Source organism: Podarcis vaucheri (assembly GCF_965113315.1).
Source record: "Podarcis vaucheri genome assembly, chromosome: 2".
NCBI lineage: Eukaryota > Metazoa > Chordata > Lepidosauria > Squamata > Lacertidae > Podarcis > Podarcis vaucheri.
Genome location: NC_138760.1, coordinates 93,744,116 through 93,766,039, shown reverse-complemented (window position 1 = coordinate 93,766,039; position 21,924 = coordinate 93,744,116). Strand labels below are relative to the sequence as shown.

General features: G+C 42.7%; 1 protein-coding gene across 5 annotated transcripts in view; it reads right to left on the bottom strand.

The window, feature by feature from the left end:
• The window catches only part of FGD5 (FYVE, RhoGEF and PH domain containing 5), a 132,834-nt gene that overhangs the window by 4,220 nt on the left and 106,690 nt on the right, over positions 1–21,924 (bottom strand). For 2 of the 5 annotated variants that reach the window (XM_082209194.1, XM_082209195.1), the window contains exons 11-20: positions 21,780–21,851; positions 20,573–20,641; positions 13,230–13,313; positions 11,453–11,532; positions 7,190–7,289; positions 4,800–4,937; positions 3,829–3,931; positions 3,023–3,153; positions 890–1,018; positions 374–522 (exon numbers count right to left, since the gene is read on the bottom strand). In XM_082209194.1, coding sequence (XP_082065320.1) covers positions 374–522; positions 890–1,018; positions 3,023–3,153; positions 3,829–3,931; positions 4,800–4,937; positions 7,190–7,289; positions 11,453–11,532; positions 13,230–13,313; positions 20,573–20,641; positions 21,780–21,851 — 1,055 coding nt within the window. Of the gene's footprint in view, positions 1–373; positions 523–889; positions 1,019–2,996; positions 3,154–3,828; positions 3,932–4,799; positions 4,938–7,189; positions 7,290–11,452; positions 11,533–13,229; positions 13,314–20,572; positions 20,642–21,779; positions 21,852–21,924 lie in introns of all 5 variants that reach the window. The other 3 variants (XM_082209196.1, XM_082209197.1, XM_082209198.1) reach the window with 3 other exon arrangements.

The following is a 21,924-nucleotide window of genomic DNA, read 5'->3' as shown; positions in this document are numbered from 1 at the left end:
GGTTCTTAACCTGAAGCATTATTTCAGGGTTAGTGACGTCTGTAACCTGAAATGTATGTAACCTGAGGTACCACTGTATTACACCAGAAATTCATTTGCCTTCACAGAGCTTCCCTATCTGCATCAATCCAAACCATCTCAGACCCTTTGCCATGGCCAAGCCAATTCTGTTGCTGGGTTAATGCTTGCTGGACTGTTTGTGTTAACAGATTGCACTATGTAAAGCTGATGCAAAAGCAGTTGTGTGTATTTAGCAGCATTCAAAGAGCTTCAAAAAGGAAGTGAGAGCACATTAGAAGAGCTAGAAGCATTGCAAACAGTGTTTCCCCCCACAGGTTAGTATGTTATCGTGGGCAGATCAAACACTCAGTACCTCTGTGCTGAATTGTTATCCTCTGCTCGGAAGCTATAAAACAGAGTTTGCTTGTGGTAAAGATGGAAAACTGCATTCACATTTCCGCCTTCCTTTTCTGGGGCAATTGTGAAACCCAGCAAAGGCAAACTCTCTGTGGCGACTTTATCCTGAAATCAGTGCAGAAGGGAAGATGGGCTTTAGAGGGAGGGAGTGCTACACACAGAGATCTGAGCTCTGAGAAAGAGAGTAGGCCCGTTTCTCATTGTACAAGTGAGTATGCCCTGGGGCCTCAGCAAAATATAAACAAAGCTGGGTTCCAGGTAACCATCTTCGGAAATCTCCCACTTGACGATCGTAGCGAAGTTCAGTGGCACATTTTAACGATCCTGAAGTGTCCTACGGTTTAAAATAACCATTTTATGCCGGTGGGGGATAAGAGTTATCAGTGCCAGATACACTTTCCAGTTCTGTGCATATAATCTGCAGTACATGATAGATAGCCTAAGAATGATCTCAAATGACAGCAGACCTTACCTCACTCGCTGTGTAGGTGTAGAGCACTTTCCCTTTAATGACAAACCACAGCTTTTTCCAGTGCCTTTTCCCCTTCTTACATCTGCTGAGATAGCCACTGATAGAAGAGCCCTCTCCTGAAGCTGCCACCTGTAAATGGGCAAGAACCAAACCATTCATGACGACAAATGCCTTGGAAAGGAACAGATTAATTTGAAGGCCCAAGAATGTGCCCCTCCCCTCTGATTTAAATAGCTTTCCATTCAGATATGTACATACCTCTGAAACAAGCATCCATGTCAGTAGCAAGAATATTAAAACCATACCGCTTTGCAACCAAATGGACCCTTTGCACAACCTAGTGTTCCCAAATCTTTGGCCATGCTGCCCATTTATACTACTAGATTATGTCTACCTGGACAAGGGACAGTAGTTCTGAATAATGGTGCACATGATGGGGTTTTGGTGTCCAGAACATTGTAGAAAGCACAGACCAATATTTACTTGGCAAAACAGCATTTTTCAGTGAGATGGAAAGTAAGGTTGATGCTGCTAGATTAGGAGAGTTCTAACTACTAATAATTTGAAACCAAAATGCTGTGGCACTCACAGTTGGAAGATACAAAACTGGAGTATAAGACCATTCTTGTGGATTATCCTAGTGATATTCACAGTGGCATCTCTTGAATCCTAGTGTCTCATGACCTGATAGTCTCTATTTTTGGCAGGAACCCGCACATTAAGCAAAACAGCATATGACATTTATAATGCTTCACCTTGGCTATTTTTCCAAGTGCATAGAGAGGCTGTAGTTCACACGTATTTTGCCACTGTACTGCAATCCTTTGTTGAGGGGAGTTTGTTAATTGAAGAGATGCAAAGGGGTGCTTTGGTCTTTATTAGCATTGCAGGGATGAGCATTCACAAACCTTAACCTAGTGTACTTCTGTCACCCCTCTCTTATGTTGCAGCCACAATGAGGTCAGAACCACCTGATTCCCATTTTTAAACCACAGCTCACTGTGGTTAGCTTAAACCCTGGTAAGTGAACAAGCAAGGGTGATAAAGCCACAGTTTGAACTAACCACAGTTCCCACGAGTTTGAATATAATGGAGCTGTGGTTAGTTTAAAACTAGAAGCAGATGCTTCTGATCTCACAACTGCACCAGATGAGGAGGTGAGGTGGGGCAAGCTCATTCACTAACAGTAAACCATAGTTTAATGCTGCATCTGAAAATGGACTACTTACAGTTTGTTTTTATTTAATTGATGTTTACGCATTGAAATGTGTTTTCAATTCCTTAAAGCTACACTGCTGTGCTTATTTTATTTTAAAAGGCTTCCAACTGAATTAAAGGTAAATATGTCCATATATCTGAATTTATTTGCTTTTATTACAATCAGATAAGTTTGGCAGTGTGAATCTAGAAGTTAGTAAGGCCAACACATATTTATTTGTTACATTTATATCTCCTATTTCACAAAAATAAGAAATGCCCAAGGCAGCTAATGACACTAAAGTCCACTGCAGAGTCCATATATTCTTTTGACTGTGAGAAACTAACAGTGGGAAACTGTTTCAAGTGAGAAACCCTTGATCTGGGCTAGCTGGGTCTTGCTTCTGCTTCACCCTTTGGAATTGTTGGGTGTAACTACTAATAAAATGCAGTATTGTTTTGATACCAGCTTTGGTTTCAAAATGGACGAAATTTTGTCCCTAGAAGATCGTGGCAAGGTAACTTGGGACAATACTAAGTTGCAACCTGTGACATTTCAATCTGTTCATGCTGCCCTCATTTTTATACATCTCAGTTGTGATCAATTTGACAAGGAAGCATGTTGACAAGGAAATGAAAAATAAAATATGTTTCCATACCGGGTGTTTGTGCGTTTGTGTATGTAAAGTCTGTTTTAAAATGCTTTTAATTGTTTTTTTCAGATGGAAACATGAGAATCCCCCCCCCATTTTACGTGTTTCCATTCTAGAATATCCCTTGGTACAACAGCATATCCTAGTAGAAGCTCACAGTGACACAAGTGATGTGCAGAGCAAGCTAATTCTGCAATGCAGAAAATTACAAATACTGATCATAGAACATGAGCATTCCTGTCTTTTAGTTTCCTTGCCTTTTTGCAGGCATCCTTGATCCTACCTCCAAAAGAGCTGAAGGGATTTTCTTTTGTCTTTTGAAGGATGAGTAGTGGATATTGTGGAAGACAGAAGAGAAGGCACCGCCTGAAAACCTGGATGAACTTGTAGGGAAGCTCACACTTAGTGGCCGCTCTGCAATAGTAGATACAGGAAGGAGGGGAAAGAATTATTTGCTGTGCAGGCCGACCCTGTTCTGTATTCAAGTAACAGATCCAGTCTCAAAGCACTTCATTCTTATTTCTTGCAATGGTTTCCCACCCTTTTCCAGAGTGCTTAGGACAGCATGCACCGATTTCCTTATTTCACCTTCCCAGTGGCCCTGTTAGGTAGGCTAGATTGCAAGATTGAATATAGCTGAGCTTAGGCTTTTTGGCTCAAGTCAAACACTCATCCTACACCACCAAATTGGATCTCTAAACTCTACACACAAAAGCCCATTGGTCTGACTAGGATGTGGCAGCGATGCATAAAAACACCCCTCAGTAATTAAGTGTTTCACACAAGTCAAAACTTCTGAGATATTATTCTCTGGGAACAAATGTGATCTTTGTGTACTGACTGACCCTACATCAAATACAGCATAATGTTTTCCCTCCAGGAGTGGCGGGGTATAGCTAATTGCTCCAAAGAGAACTGGCGCAGTAACCAGCTCATGCCTGCTGCCTGAATCTTGCTGAATGGCTGGTGAACACAAAATTAGTTCTGTGTCATGGGGGCAAAATGGCCACAGGAAAGTATAATCAAAAAGTGCTGCTTCCCAAGAAGCCTTTTGCTTTTTGTATGTGAGGAGGGACAGAGAGGACTCACCTCTCCTCCTCAGTTCAGTGTAGCAGCCATCACAGACTTTTGCAAGCCGATCTTTGAGGTACTTCAGAGGATACTTGTTTCTTGAGCAATTTCGGCATATAATCTACAAGAACAGAAGATGCGGTATGTATGCATTCTGCAGACCAGTGAGACATGAATAGAAAACAACCAAAAGAGACTTAAAAGCTAGTCAGTCCAGGACCATCCAATCTCATTGCTGCCACCAAGAAGAAGAAGAAGAAGAAGAGTTTGGATTTGATATCCCGCCTTTCACTCCCCTTCAGGAGTCTCAAAGCGGCTAACATTCTCCTTTCCCTTCCTCCCCCACAACAAACACTCTGTGAGGTGAGTGGGGCTGAGAGACTTCACAGAAGTGTGACTGGCCCAAGGTCACCCAGCAGCTGCATGTGGAGGAGCAGAGACACGAACCCAGTTCCCCAGATTACGTGACTACTGCTCTTAACCACTACACCACACCACTGCATATTCATCCAACACTCAATGCAATATGCCCTGAAGCGGAAACCAGGTGCATTAAGCAGAGGACAGGATAGAGAGCTTGAGATGACTCATGTAATGAAACAAGTCTCTTTAATTCTATTTCCTGGATATAACCACATTGTCATCTTCCACTTATGTGTGGCCATCGTCCTTCTCATCGTTCTTTATAGTAAAGCTACATCCTGCCCATCATCTTCTGAAATGAGTAACAGCAGCATCAGCACCATGTCAGGGATCAGCCTCCACAGGCCTTCTGGAAGCACTGTAGAACTGATCTGTGCTTGACTACAGTCCCAGCTGTGTTCATGAAGCACAGGGCAATGCTGTTATGAAATCCTATGTGCAGAAACGGCATCTCCACTTTTGTCATAAGCTGCTAGAAAATCCTACTTGGTGCAATGAAGAAATTTTGAGCAGAGTGCTCTTAGTTGCTAAGATATGTGAAAACAGCCAGGTTGAACACGAATTACCTTCCCACATGCATGGCAATGATGACGTCTCAGCGTGAGCTTGAAGTCACAACCGCAGTTCATGCACATCATTACGTGAGACACGGGTACCAAGGTTGGAGGTCTCTCACCCAAGGACATTCCCAGCCTTTCCCGAAGCTGAAAATATAATGCAGAAATGCACTGGCTTTATTCTTAGCTCTGCCACGTAGTACAGGCTATGCTTCACCTGAAATACTCACTGGCGGATATGTGCATTGGGATTCAGTGCTAGCCCCAGTCTTTTCACCATTCAGCATGAAAAGTGCAACCCACAAAAACCTGATCTGGTGGGTCCTGCTTCCTGGTCTCTCTTGCAATGGCAGTAGAGGGGGTAGGCAGTGCCTCCAAGGCAGTGCTTTGCAGGTGCTTTATGTGCAGACTTCTAAAGCGTGGTTGCATTTGAGACGATACCATCTCAAAGAAGATGCAGACAGTGATGCAATAGATACAGACAGTGATGTCTTGGAGACATTCCCTTCCAACATTCTGAGGATCAGTCAAGAGGGTGCCATTCCTCCAGTAATTGGAACATGCATGCACAACATCATCTTTGAGTCACTTCCTCTTTTCTAGCACCATTGTAACAAGAGACCAAAGTCTGCCACCCTAGCATATTCCTCAAGCTTCCAAATGAAGCATGAAATGGCTGCATGTAGGGAGCTGGCTCTGGATTCACCCTAAAAATCCAGACGGAGTCTAGAACTGCTCACAGCAGGCGACTACCACAGGATTTAATTGAATGGAAAAGAATATTTTATTGCTCAGTCCCAGACATGTCTACTTTTTATGATCGCCTAAAAGAAAATAATGCGTATGTTGTAAAACTACACTTAGGCCAGATACACACAAATGTTTATCATGAATGAATTCATGTCCATTTTGCTATATGTGCAAATAAAGAGGTGAATGCAGCACACAGTTGTGTCTACATCCACAAAACTTACATCTAGCTAGGAAATTGTATGTGAAGCAGTCCTAAACTGTCACTTTAGGATGTTTTAGGACATTAACAAATTGTATATAGATTAATTTCACTAACAACCCCAAATCTAGTGTTCAGTCTGGATTTTTACTGAATGCATTGGTTCTTATTCCAAATCTTTATCTGTCCTCAAAAAAACGAAAGAGGATTTTTTAAAAAGAAAAAATGTCCCCAAGGTGCTATTTTGCTTTCAGGTTGTACAATAGTGTGCATACAGGTAGATTCATCTGGAAAGGGGGATACCTATGTGGGAAGAAATATAGAATTGCAGTGGATTTTTTTTTACTTACTGTATGTCCTTGCAAAACATCTTTGATGCCAACTTTATTTACAAGTTACAGTACAGAGAATCTTGTTGCTTTGTTCTCTATTTCTTGTTTTATGTGATTTTTGGTTTAATATTATTGCAGTGTCTGTTACCCTTGCATGTTATAAATATTTAAATTAAAACAAAACACATTCAAGCACAGAGAACCAGGGTTGAAAATAATCAAAAGGCCATCCAGTGCAGCCTCAGCAGGAGCACCCACCCACTAACTCACACATCAGTCTGTGAATCCAGGGCTACCACATAATAGTGCTTTGCAAAAATAAAACACCAACTAATGCTAGCTTCATTACAGCAAGATACCTGGAGTCTCCTCTGTATCTCATTGCACAACAATAAAACTGGAAAGAATTTTAAAATTCCAGGAACAACCGCATGATGGATGAATATTAAACACACATGCTTTGGTGACCTTTGCTGTCTAGCCTTGGCAGGGCAATTTACATGAAAATAATCCAAATGCCTGGCCATAGGGGACTCTTTTCCTTGTTGTCGTTGGCATCCCTCTGTCTCCATAGATAATGGAGTACACCTGCAGGGGTGAAGTAAAACCGCTGCATTAGCAGCACCAAAGTGACCTTCCCTGGGCACGAGCCTGGGCAGTGTGTGTGGAGGTCCTGGGCTGCCCAGACGACAAGACCCCCTCCCCTTTTGGCCTCACTGATGTGATCCAAAGGAAAGCAGAGCAATACGTTTGACGCCAGCTTGGCTGCAAGAGTTTACAGAAGGAGGCGTACAAGGCACCATCCAACTGTTTTAGGGACTGCACTCCGAATTTGTGTAGGGTTTACTCTCCCAAAGATAACCTGCAAGGTTTATCATCAGAGTTTTCCTTGTGCTAGGTGAGCTACCTTCCCAGGTTGACAAGCCCCATCTGCCTCTCACTTCTCTCTACAGTACGTGCAGAAAACTTCCTTCTTGACCATTGGACCCACTATTGGTCTTGTCCACTCAATCTGCTGGAGCCTTTCTTCACATGCAAGGGAAGACCCTAGCTCACGGAGGGTTTTCTTAAACCTACTCAAATAGGTCAGACAAGCCACGGGAACATGCTCTTACTTCAACACTGTTGTGAAAGGCAGCTGTAGTGTGAACTCTGTAGTCATCCGGGATACATCGACTGATGCAGCTGTACCACTCATCCCTTTCAGAGCATGAGCTGTGGAGAGAAATGCAAGCAACTTGGTCAGAGTTGGCCATCCTGCTTCTTAACGGCAGGTTTTTGTCCTTAAGATTCCTTTCCCCTTGCTCTTCTTCTGGCTGTCCACGGAGGTCATGCAAAGCCCTCCCAATCATGGCAGTCCGTCCATGTGCCCTTCAGCAGAGGAAATCTGCATTGATCTGTGGTGCTTCGAAATGAGTCTTAATTTGCAATGGGTTATGGAGATGTCACAAACGAGTCAATTAAACAACAACAAACGCGTCGTAGAAGACACGTTTTTGTTTTACAAAAATACTTGCTGGATTTCCCTGGGGGAAAATACATTTCTGATGGCAACGACATGTCAAGGCTGCAAAAAATGACAACCCCAAAAGTTGCATGCAAGAGCAATAAGCCCATACTTCTGCAGGCTGGTCATTAGAGGTCGCTGTTGCACTATGAAAAGCTTTCAGAGAGCAATTCTTAGGGAGTTAAAACTATTCCACCTGCTTTGCCAGGGCTTCAATAGGAATTGGCCCTCTGCAACTGGCATATGGGTATCTGTATGTTTTCCACCATAGGGCAAATAGCAGCTGCAGGCAGGTAGGGTGTGAAGAAATAGATTTAGAGCACCAAAAATATGTGCAAGTAAGGGCTTGTCCACAACATGCCTAGAAAGCACAGGTCTGAGCAGTTTTGGACCCAAGTGGCTTTGCCTTTGTCCTGCTGCTTTCCCCCAGAAAACCTGCTCTTTGGCGCTAAATTGGAACAAATGACAAACAGCGGAAACTTGATTGCTGTTGGTTCCAATTCAGTGCTAAACCGGGGGTTTTGCTGGATGAGCCCTAAGGACCCCTCTCCTCCATTGCCGGGGATCAGAGTTGAATCCCCTTCCCAGTAAAACTGCATTTGCTTTTTTCTAAAAAACATGGGAGATCTAATTATGAATTTCCTGCCCTCTCATCTAGTTGTGAGGAAATGGCTCAGTGGTCACAAAAACCTGCTCCATTGGAAGTTTTGTCTTGCTGGTGCTCTAAACCTCCTTCTGTCTTGAAGTTGAGAGAGAGCAAGTGCCTGAAGCAGAAATTGCAGCTTGTAGGCTGAGTAGCCTTAAGAAAGTTAAGAGTGGGCGAGGGTTAAAGGAGAGCCAAGATATCAAGCTGAAGAGCATCTATAAAGGGTTGATCCCCTGATCCCTCCTGCACTGCATTCCAGCTTCTTTCTAGTCTCATGTGAAATGCCATTTGAAGAGTTCTGCATTTCAGTCGGTTAGAAGTCCTAGATTTTATAAAGTATTGCTGGGTTGCACGTTACTAACGTTGCAGGTTGGTTGGTGTAACCACTGGCAGGGAATGAGACCAATGGTTATTACAAGAAGCTAAATTAAGTTCCCCTTTGCAAAAAAAAAAACAAAAAAAAAAACATTCGTTCCAAATTTAGACTGAGGGAATTTTGTATCAAAAGCATGCAAGATGCTGGTGACTTTGCTCCTCCGTGAGTGTGCAGTTCTGAGGTCTCTCAACTTTACAAAGAATTGACACTTGAGATATATGTATTTTAGGACCCACCCTGGTCTTGTGACTGTAATCCGTTTTACACTGGTTTTCATGCTGTGTTTTAAATTGCTGTAACCAGCCCTGGAAATTTGTGGTTTGCATGGACAAAAAGTAGAAATTAACAGCAGCAGCAGCAACATCTTAATGTGACCTGCTCTTTAGTTTCTGTATAAAATCACCACTAGCATCAGTGCTGGGCCTGTTATCTCTCCAGCCTGTGCTCTTGTGTGCGGTATCAGGCAAAGACATCTGAGACTAGTTTATCTTTTGTGAAAGAAAACCAGAAGCTGATCAATGGTGCTTGACTGAGGCTGAATCCCCACACCCCCATGAGCACTTAACTGTGAAAAACATCAGCTGCTATAAAACTCAATTACCCTGCTGGTGAGAAGAAGGCCCAGGACGGAGGCATAATGAGATGAGATACCTTGCGTCACCTTGCGTCTGTGCCTCCCAGCTTTATTTACTCTCCACGTGCTTCCCGCACCCAAGTCCTTACTTGCAAGATGGCGTGCACTACAGCAAAGTTAGCCAGAACATCTGATCAGGGATTATATGCCAACAAAAGCCTGATCTTCCACAGACACTTCCCATCTGCTTTCTGCTCCATTAAACTGCTTCTGGACTGATATATTGCTTAAGTGAGGAGAGAACACTTGGCTGCTGCTTTGTTAATTGGCACTGATCTTTTCTGTGTAAGTAGTTTGCTGGGGATGAAGAAGGGCACATAGCTCTGGATGCACAAGCCAAAACTACCAAAAGTACCACCCAAGGTATCTTGCTTCTGATCTGCAAGATGCCTTGAGTCCCATCAGGAAAATAGGTGGGGTAAAAATAAATGTATTGTTATCATCATCATCATCATCATCATCATCATCATCATCATCACCATCATATTGTTGTGGCCTCCTGAGCCCTCATTGTGAAAGCTGAGTTGTTTTTAACTCTGCATATCAAGTGATGAGCAAACCGCAATATTTGGGTTTTTTTAGCAGAACCCTGCTTCACCAAGTGCAAAAGAGATACACTTAGAATTCAGTAATTTTCAGCCCTGGAATTTGTTTTTTGAGGACCAGAACTGAACTAAGCTTACAGTCCTTTCACACACAAAAATCATTCCTGGTTACCTCTTCACCCCTACCCCCAATTTCAACGGTATAATTACGGAGGGGGAGTCGTATTGCTGTGGTCTTGTTCAACAGTTTGGGAGCCAAAAATCCTTGCCTATTCACTTCAAATTACCCAGAGATCCAACAGTTGATCTTGATTTACATTTTGCCAATTCCTGGTTTAAGAACAGTGGAAACGTGGACCCTGATTGCTACTGTACTGTGGCAGGCAGCAAAAAAACATCAGTGCAGCATGGGAACTAGCCACAAGGAAGACCCTACAAATCTCAATGCTAAGCAGGGTTTCACAGTAGCCTAAAGATAATTTTGCTGAATAGCCTCCTACAAGACTATCTAAAGTCTCGTTGTTACAGGGGCACTGCCTGGTTGGGCTGACAGACAGATAAAGCACAAATAATCTCATTTGCAGTCTGCATAAGAGCTAACTCCAGCCAGCTACACAACAAAGATGAGAGAGATCTCAAGGCCAGATATACCACTAGCTCTGCCTACAGATTCCCCCCCCCCCGTAGTCTTGATCCGTGCCTATGGCAGACTTCAGGGGTCATCTGATTTCTTAAAAGTTGTTTCTAATGGGTCCCTGCGACCCATGCATTGATACAATTCTAATCTTTTGTCTATTTCCTTCTCACAGTGCTTAATTGCAACTCATGCATCTTATTCATTCCTACTTCATGAGAATGAACTGCTCAAAGGTAGGGAAAAAATAACTTTGACTAACATGTGGTTCTAAACATGTGCTCTTCTGATTCCTACCTGAACTGCTGCTCTTTGCCAACTGAGGTAAAGGGAACTAGTGGACAGGGTATAGAGGCAAAACCCTATGAATGTAGTTTTTTCTAAGACCTAAACTTTTCTTCACTGAGCCCCGATGCCGTAATAGCAGCAAGGTTCCATTTGTGCTGCCGGCAATCGTGTGATCTCAATGCACTTTTTGGTTTTAATAGTTGTTAATTCATTAGGAAGGTTCCTTGTAAACAGAGACCTCCATTACATTGTCAGTATTTTTTAAAAAAATAATCTTTCCTCTTTCATTTAAGCACTATAAAATGCCCTAAAACCCACCAGGCAGAATTAGGTAATTATGACTTTTTATTAGCCCACCAGTTACTTCAGGGACATGACAAGTGAAGTTATAAGAAGGGAAAGAGGCAAAGCGTGACAGCAGGGAAGTTACGAAAGATCAAGAGACAGACCACGAGTCTATTAGAAATAGATTTTCTGCTCTCCGCTCTCTGTCTAAGATCTTCTGAAGTGCTGAGCTAAAGCCTTCGGCTCATTATAAGTGCTGAGACAGTTATGTCTTCTGAGCTATACGTTCAAAATGAATGCCTTCTTTATAGTTGAACACTTGCCCATTATCCACTAGGACACCATGGATATGAATGGAGTTTAAATATAGTGAGATGCCAGCTAAGTCTTGGGATGCAGTTGCACTCGTCTAGGGAGTCAATTTTTTCCCCAGAAAAACGAATAGTGCTATGATATGGCTTACCTTGCCGATAGAGTTAAGCAATTTTCAGCGTATTCGATCTTCAGGACATTTTGTGCCTTTTCTGTCACTGGACGGCTAACCTAAAAACAAATGACATTTGTCTGTAGGTAGGAAGGAAATCTGTTAAAAACCATCCATGCCCAGAGCACGCAGACACTTAAATCCCTTTTGTCATAGAGCTGGGGCAACGTGGTGGCCTCTGGTTCCCAAGAAGGTCTCAAAGTGCCCATCAACACAGACAGGCTTTCTGAAGTGTTCACATAATATAAAACTAAGTGATGGATTTTCCAAGGAGACATGCCAAGTGAAGTATACTCAAGAGAACAGCCATAGGTTTCATGGAGTTTTTTTCAGCTGGTAAAAACAGTCAGTCATTGGGTGTGTCACCTGGCTGGCCCCTCCCAAACCCAAGCTATATATCCTTTATTCACACCCAAGGTCACACCTGATAGGCTAGTTCAAACTTCCCTTCTGGAGCCAGATTGGATGGCTCCAATGGCCAATCAGATGCTACATTATAAAACCCTCCCTGCCTATTATTCAAGGATCCCAACTCCAGACATAACACCGAGTAAACACAGGAGGAAGGCCAGTGGAATGAGTGAAAGCCTTTGTACTCTGTTGGGAGCAATGCATCACCTCAGGCAGCTGCAGGGCCAGACCAAGACATTTTGACACCTGAGGCAAACCTCAAAATGGCTTTGCGAGTGAAGGTCTACATCAGGAACAACGGGGGGGGGGGCGGGAATAAAGATCTACAAATGTGGGAGAAGACCAGCAGTGCTTCATATTCACCAAGAGGCCTCTGTAGAGGCAGAATTGGGGGGGGGGACTACTGGGGAAGCAGCAGATGGAGCCTCCAAAGAGCATGCCAGCAGATCTTTATTCCCATGTTATGAATGGGAAACCGAAGCTGAGAAACAAAGGGTTGAACTCTATTTTAGTCACACTCATTGAAATCAGCAGACATCGCTAAGGTGTTTTAATTCAAATAGGTAGAGTAGAACTTAGTCGGCTACAATGCCAGGTCAAGACCACCTGATCCACTGGATCCCACTCTCTGGAATTGAGATGGTGGAAAAGTGAATGTTCTTAAAGGATGAAAAAGAATAATAGACATTTGAAGGTTTGGATCCATTCAGCAAGGCTTCGGACAGCAGCTTTCTAGGCAGTGTGGAGAAATTAAGCTAAACCGATATCACAGGCCTTTCCCTGTTGTTTAAATTTAAAATGTTCTGAATACCTCACAGATCAGGCAAATACTCTGCCCTCTCACCAATCTCTTAAAGAAAAAAAAATTGGGGAGGCACAGGTGCAATGAATAATTTTCACATTCTTCAGAAACATATTAATTTAAATTGATCCAAAACTTCTTACACTGCCACGCCCAACAGCACATTGCTCCATTACTTGTTGATGTGGAGGAGGGCTTCTTGTTAGTGCTCCAACATTAACCCCTAGCTAAAGCAACTCTCAGCAGCTGCAAAGAGAACCAAAGGGAATCCTGACTAGATAGTAAATCAATTTTGATTTACATTATTCAGGACCAGCCTCTTTGGAAACTGCCTCATTAGGACTTTATTAACATCCCTGCCCACTGCTGCTGAACTTGTTCTAAATTCCTGCACTTCAAATACTTTTCTCATTTTAGCTCCTGTAGCAAACAAAGATAACCTGAAGATAAAACGCCTCTCCCTCCTTCCAGCCAAAGAGAACTAAAAGGCTTCCAGCTGGATAAAAATGCAGTGCTAAACAAAAGAGAGGGTGTTCACGTTACCCTCATGCCAGACACAGCCAAGGTGTTCTTCAAGCGATACTTGCCATCCTTCTGGGGATACGTATACAGCAGAACATCATTCATCTGTACAAAGAGAAAGACAAAATCAATTACTTGCAACATACCTTGCAAGTCTCACTGGTATTCTAGGTCCACTAGAAGGAGCAACTTGATGAACTATCTGGGGAACGGTCTGATTGCCAAATTCCTGAAAGGACCAAATGGAAGTGTTTCAAATGTGGGTGGGAGGATTTGTCATGTGGCGGAGTGGCGGCTTTACCACTCGCCTGCTTCATAACCCGGCTCACATTAACCAAACACCTGCGCAACTTCTACCAGTGGGTCAAATGATATAGGCCATTTTCAGATTATCTATTTATAATGCAATGAGCAGACAGTTCTTCTGGAAATTTTGTTGTGGGAATAGACATTTCCCCAGCATAATTAAATATGCAATATTTTGGGAATCTGTAACAGGGATGGGGGGAGAAATAGGCCGTAACCAGCCAGGAAAGCTACTGAATGTTTGCACCACAGGGGAAAGTGTGCCGCTGTTCCATTGTGTGTGTGTGTTTTAAAATCAAATGGGGCAACGGAAGCTGAACATGGAAAACATGAGTGGAGTATGTTGTGATTATGATGTTACACAGATACCCTGTAAAAGTGAGTAAAGCACGGCTATTTCACAGTAAGCAGTGACACTCAGCTGAAATCCTGAACTGCTATTTGTAGATTTTATATAACAGCACACACCTTTCTAAGTGCTGAATGCCACAAGTTAGCCAACTGTACCACTGTGTCCTGAATGATTCTATCTAAGCAGGCTTGTTTTTAGTGTGCTTTAGCCAGTATTCACAATACATTTCCTTACTGTTATTACTTTTCTTACTTCTTACTACTTTTCTATATAACTTTTGATAGTTAATAGGGTTCATGCTCCTGCCGGGTGAGGCTACTGTGTGAAACCATGGCTTCATACCTCACACTGGGATTGATCAGGTGTTAAGGGCCAAGCTAGACAAAATGGCGGAACATTCAGAAGATCTCTCTTTTAAAGTATAATCTGCTACAGCGGGGAGAAGGCAAATCAGGGCCTTCCTCCCCCTGTACATTTTCTCAGGCTATCATTATTCCCTGAATAGTATCTATATGATTCCACTCCATGAATCTCCACAGGGTCAATTAAAAATAAAATAAAAATAAGCAACAATCCACTACTATGCCACTACCGCCAGATTATTTAATCAGGTTGCCAGAAAGTCTTAATAAAATCTTTGTATAAAAAATGAACCCCATTATTATCTTGGGATCAGCTATGTAAGCAAGAACCCGAAGAGGCACATGGATAGGCAAAGCCTGAAGATTGAAAAGCACAAGTCACAGAACTGATATTAAAAGTTAAGATTGAATTCATTATGAGGGAAATGAGACATCGCAATGCATTTAAAGCTAAGAAAATATTTCAAGACTGAAAATGGGTGATTTGTACGGTTGGAGCATAGCGGGGGAACCATTTGAGTTCCACCAGCCCTATGGACAATATGAGAGGAAAGAAGCTCTCTTCACAAGGAAATGTAGTGTGTTTATCTGTGTTTCTGTATATTGCACCAACGCAAGTGTAGAATTCAGGAGCAAACTCCAGCCACCATGATGGTGACATAGTGTTGACTTACACAGGGTCTTTGTTCTGTCTGACTACTGTCAACTTTTAACAGCAGTTTGCCTTCTTAACCATAAAACATGCAGTCCTTTAACTGGAGGTATTAGGCATGCAACCTGGGACCTTACACCTGGCAAAACATGCACCATAGCTCTGAACACTGGAAAATAGAACTGGAATGCTTGAATCCTGATCATTAGTTCCTTCCATGCTATACACTCACCCTGCTTCCTGCGCATTATTCTTTGTCTATCAGATTTATTATGGCACAAGGAGAAATATATTCTTTTCTTATCCCTTTAAAGAGCCCATGTTTGCTTCTCAAACAGCCTCAACAGCAGACTTTCCATATGACAAGGTGACAAATGGCTTGTCAGGGAAGTTTTTGTATCATTTACTTATTGCTTCATAAATTACCCACCCTGCCAACATTAATCTAATCATCTTGGTGACCCCCACGTTGTTGTGATCTCATTATGTATCCCTGTTTAACAAGGGCTAAACATACCCTCAGAGACAAATTCATTACAGCCTCTTAGAAATTGGGGATTGGTGAGGTTAGCAGAGGAAAAGCCTCAGCTATTAAGAAATAGTTCACTGAAATGAATTCGGCTGTGGTTATTTATTTCAAAAACAGATTAAATATGGGAACTAATGCCACAGGAAGAGTATCAAGAGAAATTAATTTTGATACTAAGCCACAAAAATGCTCTTGGTTCATGCAGCTAGTAATTCAACCTCCCAAATGAGATGGTGCTGGTGCAAAAAATAAATAAGAGAATTGGGCTGCAGCACCCTTTGCATATTCAAAGTTTGCTTAATTACAGAGAAGGCCATACATACACTTTCTTTGCCTGTAATGCAGCCACATTGTTCAGGGTCATTCCAAGTCTCAGAAAAGACAGCTAATGAAGGGCACCCCGCCAACAAAAAAAAATGAGTTCATGTGAGGCATTGTCAGGCTCTTCCCAGCATGCACTGCTACACCCCTTGGCTACAAATTCTGCTTATTTTATTTATGAGAAATATTTCCACGAAACCAAAGACACTGTATGGTTGGTGATGATTAAGGAAGCCACCCTAGTGCACTGTTGCTATGGTAGCCATGATTAGTATCCCTCAGTTTTATTAAACATTAATGGTGGTTGTGTTTTGTTAATTGCCCATTAGAGTTATTTCCCATCTGTTTTGTCTTTACATTCAAGGGAATGTGTCTGCAGTCTCTTCTAAGGCCTCACTGGCCATGACTTGCCACTATGAAATTCAAATTAATGCTACACAGCTTACCAGGAGGGGGATGGTAATGCTAAATATCCATTCAGGGTCTGAGTATCTGTATAAAAGAGCAGTATGAATGAGATTACGCTGGTGTAAGTACCTAACCAGCACTACGTACCAGCCATTCCCCCCTCCCCATTTTTCCCCCATTGCTATTTCATTGCTACCATTATAGCAATATTTTAGCCAGTTCTTGACTGACTGAAAATGCTTCTAGGCATCCTTAATCTGCAGAGATACCAAGGCAGCATACAAATATATAGCAGGGGAAACCCAGATAATACCATTAAGAATGGTAAGTGGCAATAGCCAACTAAGTGATGCTCAGACTTAAGTAATTTTGTAAGTGCCTATCAAAATGTTTTCCCTTTTCCCAGTTTATAAGACAAAGGAGAGGCAATGTTTTCCTAAATAATGCCTGGCACAGTGGTATTGTATCTGAAGTAAATCAGTGAGCATGTACATATGGAAAAGGTTAACTTCAGAATGGGCTATTGATAGCATTTCTGGGAAGAACTCTATACCTCATCTATGCTATTATATGTGGATGGGATCAATTAAAAAAGTTATTTCCATGAGATAAAACAAAACAAAACAAATTTACAGTGAGCTTTACTATCTGTCCAGTCAGATCTGCCAGGAAACCCAAGACTTGCATTTAGCCTTTTTGTATAGATGAAAAGATTGGAATCACTGCAAATACAGAAGATAGTCCGACAGGGAGTATATTGGTGTGTAGGTGTCTGCATGTGTGAAGAAGTGTGCATGCACACGAAAGCTTATACCCAGAACAAACTTAGTTGGTCTCTAATGTGCTACTGGACAATTTTTTAATTTTAAAAAAATTATTGTAAAAAAGAAGTTATTTAGGATAAAGATGACAATATATTTGTACAGTATCTTCTCATGACTATAAAACAGCATTCATAAATTTAGGTTGGACATCAGACTTCTGGAGCAGTTTTCCTAGAGAAAGTGTGGGAAAGAACCTCAACAATTTTGAGATGTTCAAACGAGCTGCAGAAGAACTGTGGAAGAAGCGTGAATGATTATTTCCACACTGTAATAAAAGCAGGGATTCATGCATTTCCTCTGATGCAAAGTCCAAAAAGAACAAGGAAACGGGAAACATAAATCACTTGGTCTTCCTCTGTCACTGCTTGCTTCTTTCATCTGTGACCAGTTGCATCTAGTTCTTCAGATGAGGCCCTCTTCAGTTTCATCTGCAAAATGCAGCCTTAAAGGACAATGCCTTCTTGGTGGTGATCTCCCAGCAGTGGAATGCCCCGCCCCCTGCCCCCAGTCAGACTGGCACAGACATTGTATTCTTTTTGGTTTTCAGTGCCAGGTTAGGACATTTTTTATGTGCCCAGGATTTTTAATCCTGCCTACTTGTAGTGCTCTGTGATATGAATTATATGCATGAGCTTAGTTTGTGCCTCTCAACATTTGAATTTGGGCTCCATTCTAAGGTTATGCTCCGTTTTCGGTGCTGGATTTTGGGGGTGGATGCAAATGTACCTCTTCCTCTAGTGTGCAAGGATCTCTGCATATTCACAAATCAGCATACAACCCACAAGTAGCCACCACACACACACAAAACCATTAAGGGCTTGTTCCCATTCAATCCATCCAGGTACAGGCTTCTGAGAGATCAAGGTGCAGCCTGACGCATAATCTTGCACCCTGGAACTTGTGCCTCCTCCTCCAAATGTTCCAGCACCTTCAAATTTGATCCAAACCCCACAACTTGAGAACTACTTCATTAACTGGTAAGGGGAATAATGAATGGGGAAAACCTATGCTACGCTGGGAGCCTGGATGTACCGTATTTTTCGCTCTATAAGACGCACCCGACCATAAGACGCACCTAATTCTAGAGGAGGAGAACAAGAAAAAAAAAGTTCTCTCCCTCTCTGCTCAGCGCCTCTCCAGCAAAGGGGGAAGAGAAATGGAAGGGGCTCCGTTTCTCCTGCCACTTCACTGAAGGGCAGCTTTCCCTCTCTGCCCAGCGCCCCTTCAGCAAAGCAGAAAGAGAAGCGGAGCCCCTTCCATTTCTCCTCCTGCTTTGCTGAAGGGACACTGCGCAGAGAGGGAAAGCTGCGCAGCCTGCATTCACTCCATAAGATGCACACACATTTCCCCTTACTTTTTAGGAGGGGAAAAGTGCATCTTACAGAGCGAAAAATATGGTAGTTTTGCAGCCACAAAGTTGTGCAGTATTGTTGAATTTGGTGCATCCTGGCAGGATGTTTGTTTGCTCTGTTTCACTGGATGCCTGCCTGTTTCCTGAGTCCATTGTCTGTTTACAGAGATGCTGGCTCCTCTTTTCAAAGATCACGAGGGTACGCTGCTGAATTGACCCTCTCTACCCCCTCCAAGCTTAAATACCTTTGGAATATTCTGTAGGCATTGAATTTACATGTGGGGCATAGAATGAAACCTGCATATGGATCACCAAATTATTTCAAATATAATAAAAAATTGTCTGTTTGCTGTGCAAAATGTCATTTCTAAAGGACCATCTTTCTGCCACCTGAAGATCCAGAAATCTCATTTGGTCAGCAGCCCTTTATGTAAGGAAGTAAGTCCCACTGAACTCGGTGTTACCTCCTTCGAAGCACACATTTACTCAGACTGTTTCAGTCCCATGCTAGAAAATATCACTGCACAATCTACATATGTTGGCTCCGTTTGCACAGCAGGCTTTCACTTGCACAAAGGAACTTCCCTGTCTTCTTCCGTGCCCCTGCATCCCCACACAAAGCCTCAAAATCTGGTAGAAACATCACAGTCTGATAGTATCTCCAGTCTACATGGTCTTTACTACTCATGCAATGAAGCTTCCCCATCCTCTCCTCTGCAGCTGCCTCCCAACCTCAAACTCCAGATTGTGATATTCCTACCAGAACCACTGATGGCTTTCAGTTCAATCAATAGTGGTTGAGAAATACATCACAGGTTTCTCAGGCTTTTATTTTCCTGGATTGTCCTAGAAATCTTTCCCTTTAAAAAAAAATCACAAAAAACTACCAAAAATGGGACTGCATGGCCCAGATGTTTCACTTTTTAAAATTGGTTGATCGCTATTCTTCCTTTTCAATCTAAACCCCAGCAGTTTTGTCTTTCGTCATACTACACATGCATGACCATATCATTCATTTCTGGCAGGAGAGCATTAAAAAAAAAGTCACTGGTATGTCTGCTAAATCCCACAAGAATGAGCTCATGCAGTATCTCCATATGCCAAGGGATTATTATTATTTCCCCCCCTGCAGTGAGCAGCCAGTTTTAGCCCATTCAACACAACGTTTAACAGAAGCCTAAACTCATGTCTCATGGAGAAATTCCCACCCCATAGCCCTTTAATGGTAAATTTACTCTCATTTCAATGCACACTTTGTTTCAGCAGTAACACTGCCTCCGTCTCTGCAACTTTTTATGATGAGGACAACTGTGAAAAGCATAATTGAAGCCGCAGCTATGCTTACATCTCCCACTGCCTCTTCAGCATTGCAGCAAGAAGGGCGAAGGAACACTATTGCAAGGAAGTATTCTGGTCCCTGGAAGATCTGCCTGTTAAACCACAGCAGTGGCTAGCTGAAGCTCCTTAGTAATCAAAGGCAGGCACACTTCTGCTCAGAGGCACCTTAGCCATGGATATTACTTTGCATGCTCCAGAGCTAAGCATACATGAAAATAGGTTTTAGTGAAAATAAGGTGTCAGCCTGATCTTATAGAGTATTAGAAGCAAGATGGACATGATGCATTCTACCTGTCTAGTTTTGTTTTGTTTTCCAAATAAGAGCCACAGCAGGACCAGGGACACCAGGGTCAGGACTGTAGCAGAGGTGGCACTGAACCTCTCCCCCAACAGTCCTGACAGAAATCCTCCTGCCCAGCAAATTTGTATTTGCTCCCAACAGAGGCACTTCCATCAGCATCAAAGGAAGCTAATATATACCTAAATACATTGAAATCAATGGGTTGAGGAGGCACATCTAACTAACGCTGCATAGGATACAGCTGTAAAAAATAACTAAACCCTGCTACAAATTAAAATATTGTCATTCCTTGTGCCAAATAAATCCTTAGACCAAAAGGGTGGCTCCTATTGGCCCATTGTTAGGGTATAGTGGTTATGAGACAATTAATATGCAGAGTCATATACTATGCCTTTTTATGCAGAAGTAAGTCTGCTAAGCACATTGAGAATTACTTCAAAGTGGGTGTATGGAATTGCAGTTTCGCTGTGCCGTCCTAACCACGTTTGCTCAGAAGCAAATCCCACTGCATTCATTGTAGCAGGCCTCCTAGCTGGGATGTTTAGATCACAAGCCTCAGTCACCAAGACCCACTTGTCTGCATGGTGTCAGCAGTGTGAAAGAGATTAAAGGATTCTTACCAAGAACAAATGTCGAGGGTGCCTATTTTTCCCACACACCTTCATTAGCGTCCCTTCTTTAAGAAACACCTGAGGAGGAAAACAGAGCCTTCAGTCAGTACCTCCTGCCTTCAAAGATGGGACTGCAGGCAGCAGCTAGCGCTGAATGTGGCAGCTAGGTTGCTGGGGGGGGGGGCAAATCACAACTAGCATATAGCTGCCAATCCGCTAGTAGGCCAAGTTCAAGGTTTTGGTGTTGACATGCAAGGCCCTGTCCACCTCAGGACCAGGTTACTTGAGAGACCACTTTATCCCTGATATAGGTCACTGCATTCTCCTGCAGAGTTTCTTCTTAAGGTCTCCAAAATATCACAATTCAGTTACAGAGTAACTTGGGGGTAGGGCTTTCAGTGTCAAAACCCCTGTTCTATGGAGCAGCATTCCCGTTGAGATACAACAGACGTCCACAATCTGTACTTTCCAGAAACAACCAAAGACATTTTTGTTTTGACAAGCTTTCTCAGCTGCATGAAAAGATCTCTGCCTTAGATGTTTGTCTTGTATTTTCTTTAAACCCATTTTGGCGTTTGTTTGTTTTTTGGACTGTTTAAAAAAATGAATTTTGCCTGTTTTGATGACATGCATATAAATTGCTTTGAGACTTTTATGTAAATGGTGATTCATAAACAATTTAGTAGGAGTAGTCTTAAGAATAAGCCTGGGTGAATTCAAAGTGTTTTTTGCTTTCTGCCTAGAAGTTGAAAATGTTGGGGGCAAGGGAAGCCTCTCCAACAATGGTACTCCATAACTGAGATGCTATGGCTGAAAGGACCTTCTCCCTCACCACTGAAGGAGGCCTTTGGAGAAGGGCATCAGCAGAAGAGCTTAAGAGCACCAGCAGCTTTTCTCTTTGGGGTGATAACCAATTCTAGCACAGGAAGCAGTCCTTGAGGTGATGGGGCTGGGGTGTTGCAGGGTGGAGCTGAGGTTGTGCCTGCAAGGATGTGCTGCCAGACCCCTTGCTGGTGTGTCTGGGGGGGGGGGAAGCATCCTTGCCACCACCCTACCCCATCCCAGGCCTGTTCTGCTAAGATGCAGGGATGCGAGTGTCCAGAGGGCAGTTCAGAACTTACCATATAAGCTGCTAATGATAATAGCTATTGGGGCCTTGACAGAAAAAAGGATGGCAACCTTACAGTAAGTGGAACCGAACCCAGGTAGAACTCACCCTTCCTGGTCGAAGGAGGTTGCTCTGTCCTTTGACACTGTGCTCTATATGTACCAGCTTCTGCAAATTTTCCTGTGGCAGAGAAAGGACCAAAAACAAACAAGAAAGGTTTAGCTTTTGATTCTTAGAAGGTGATCAAAACATT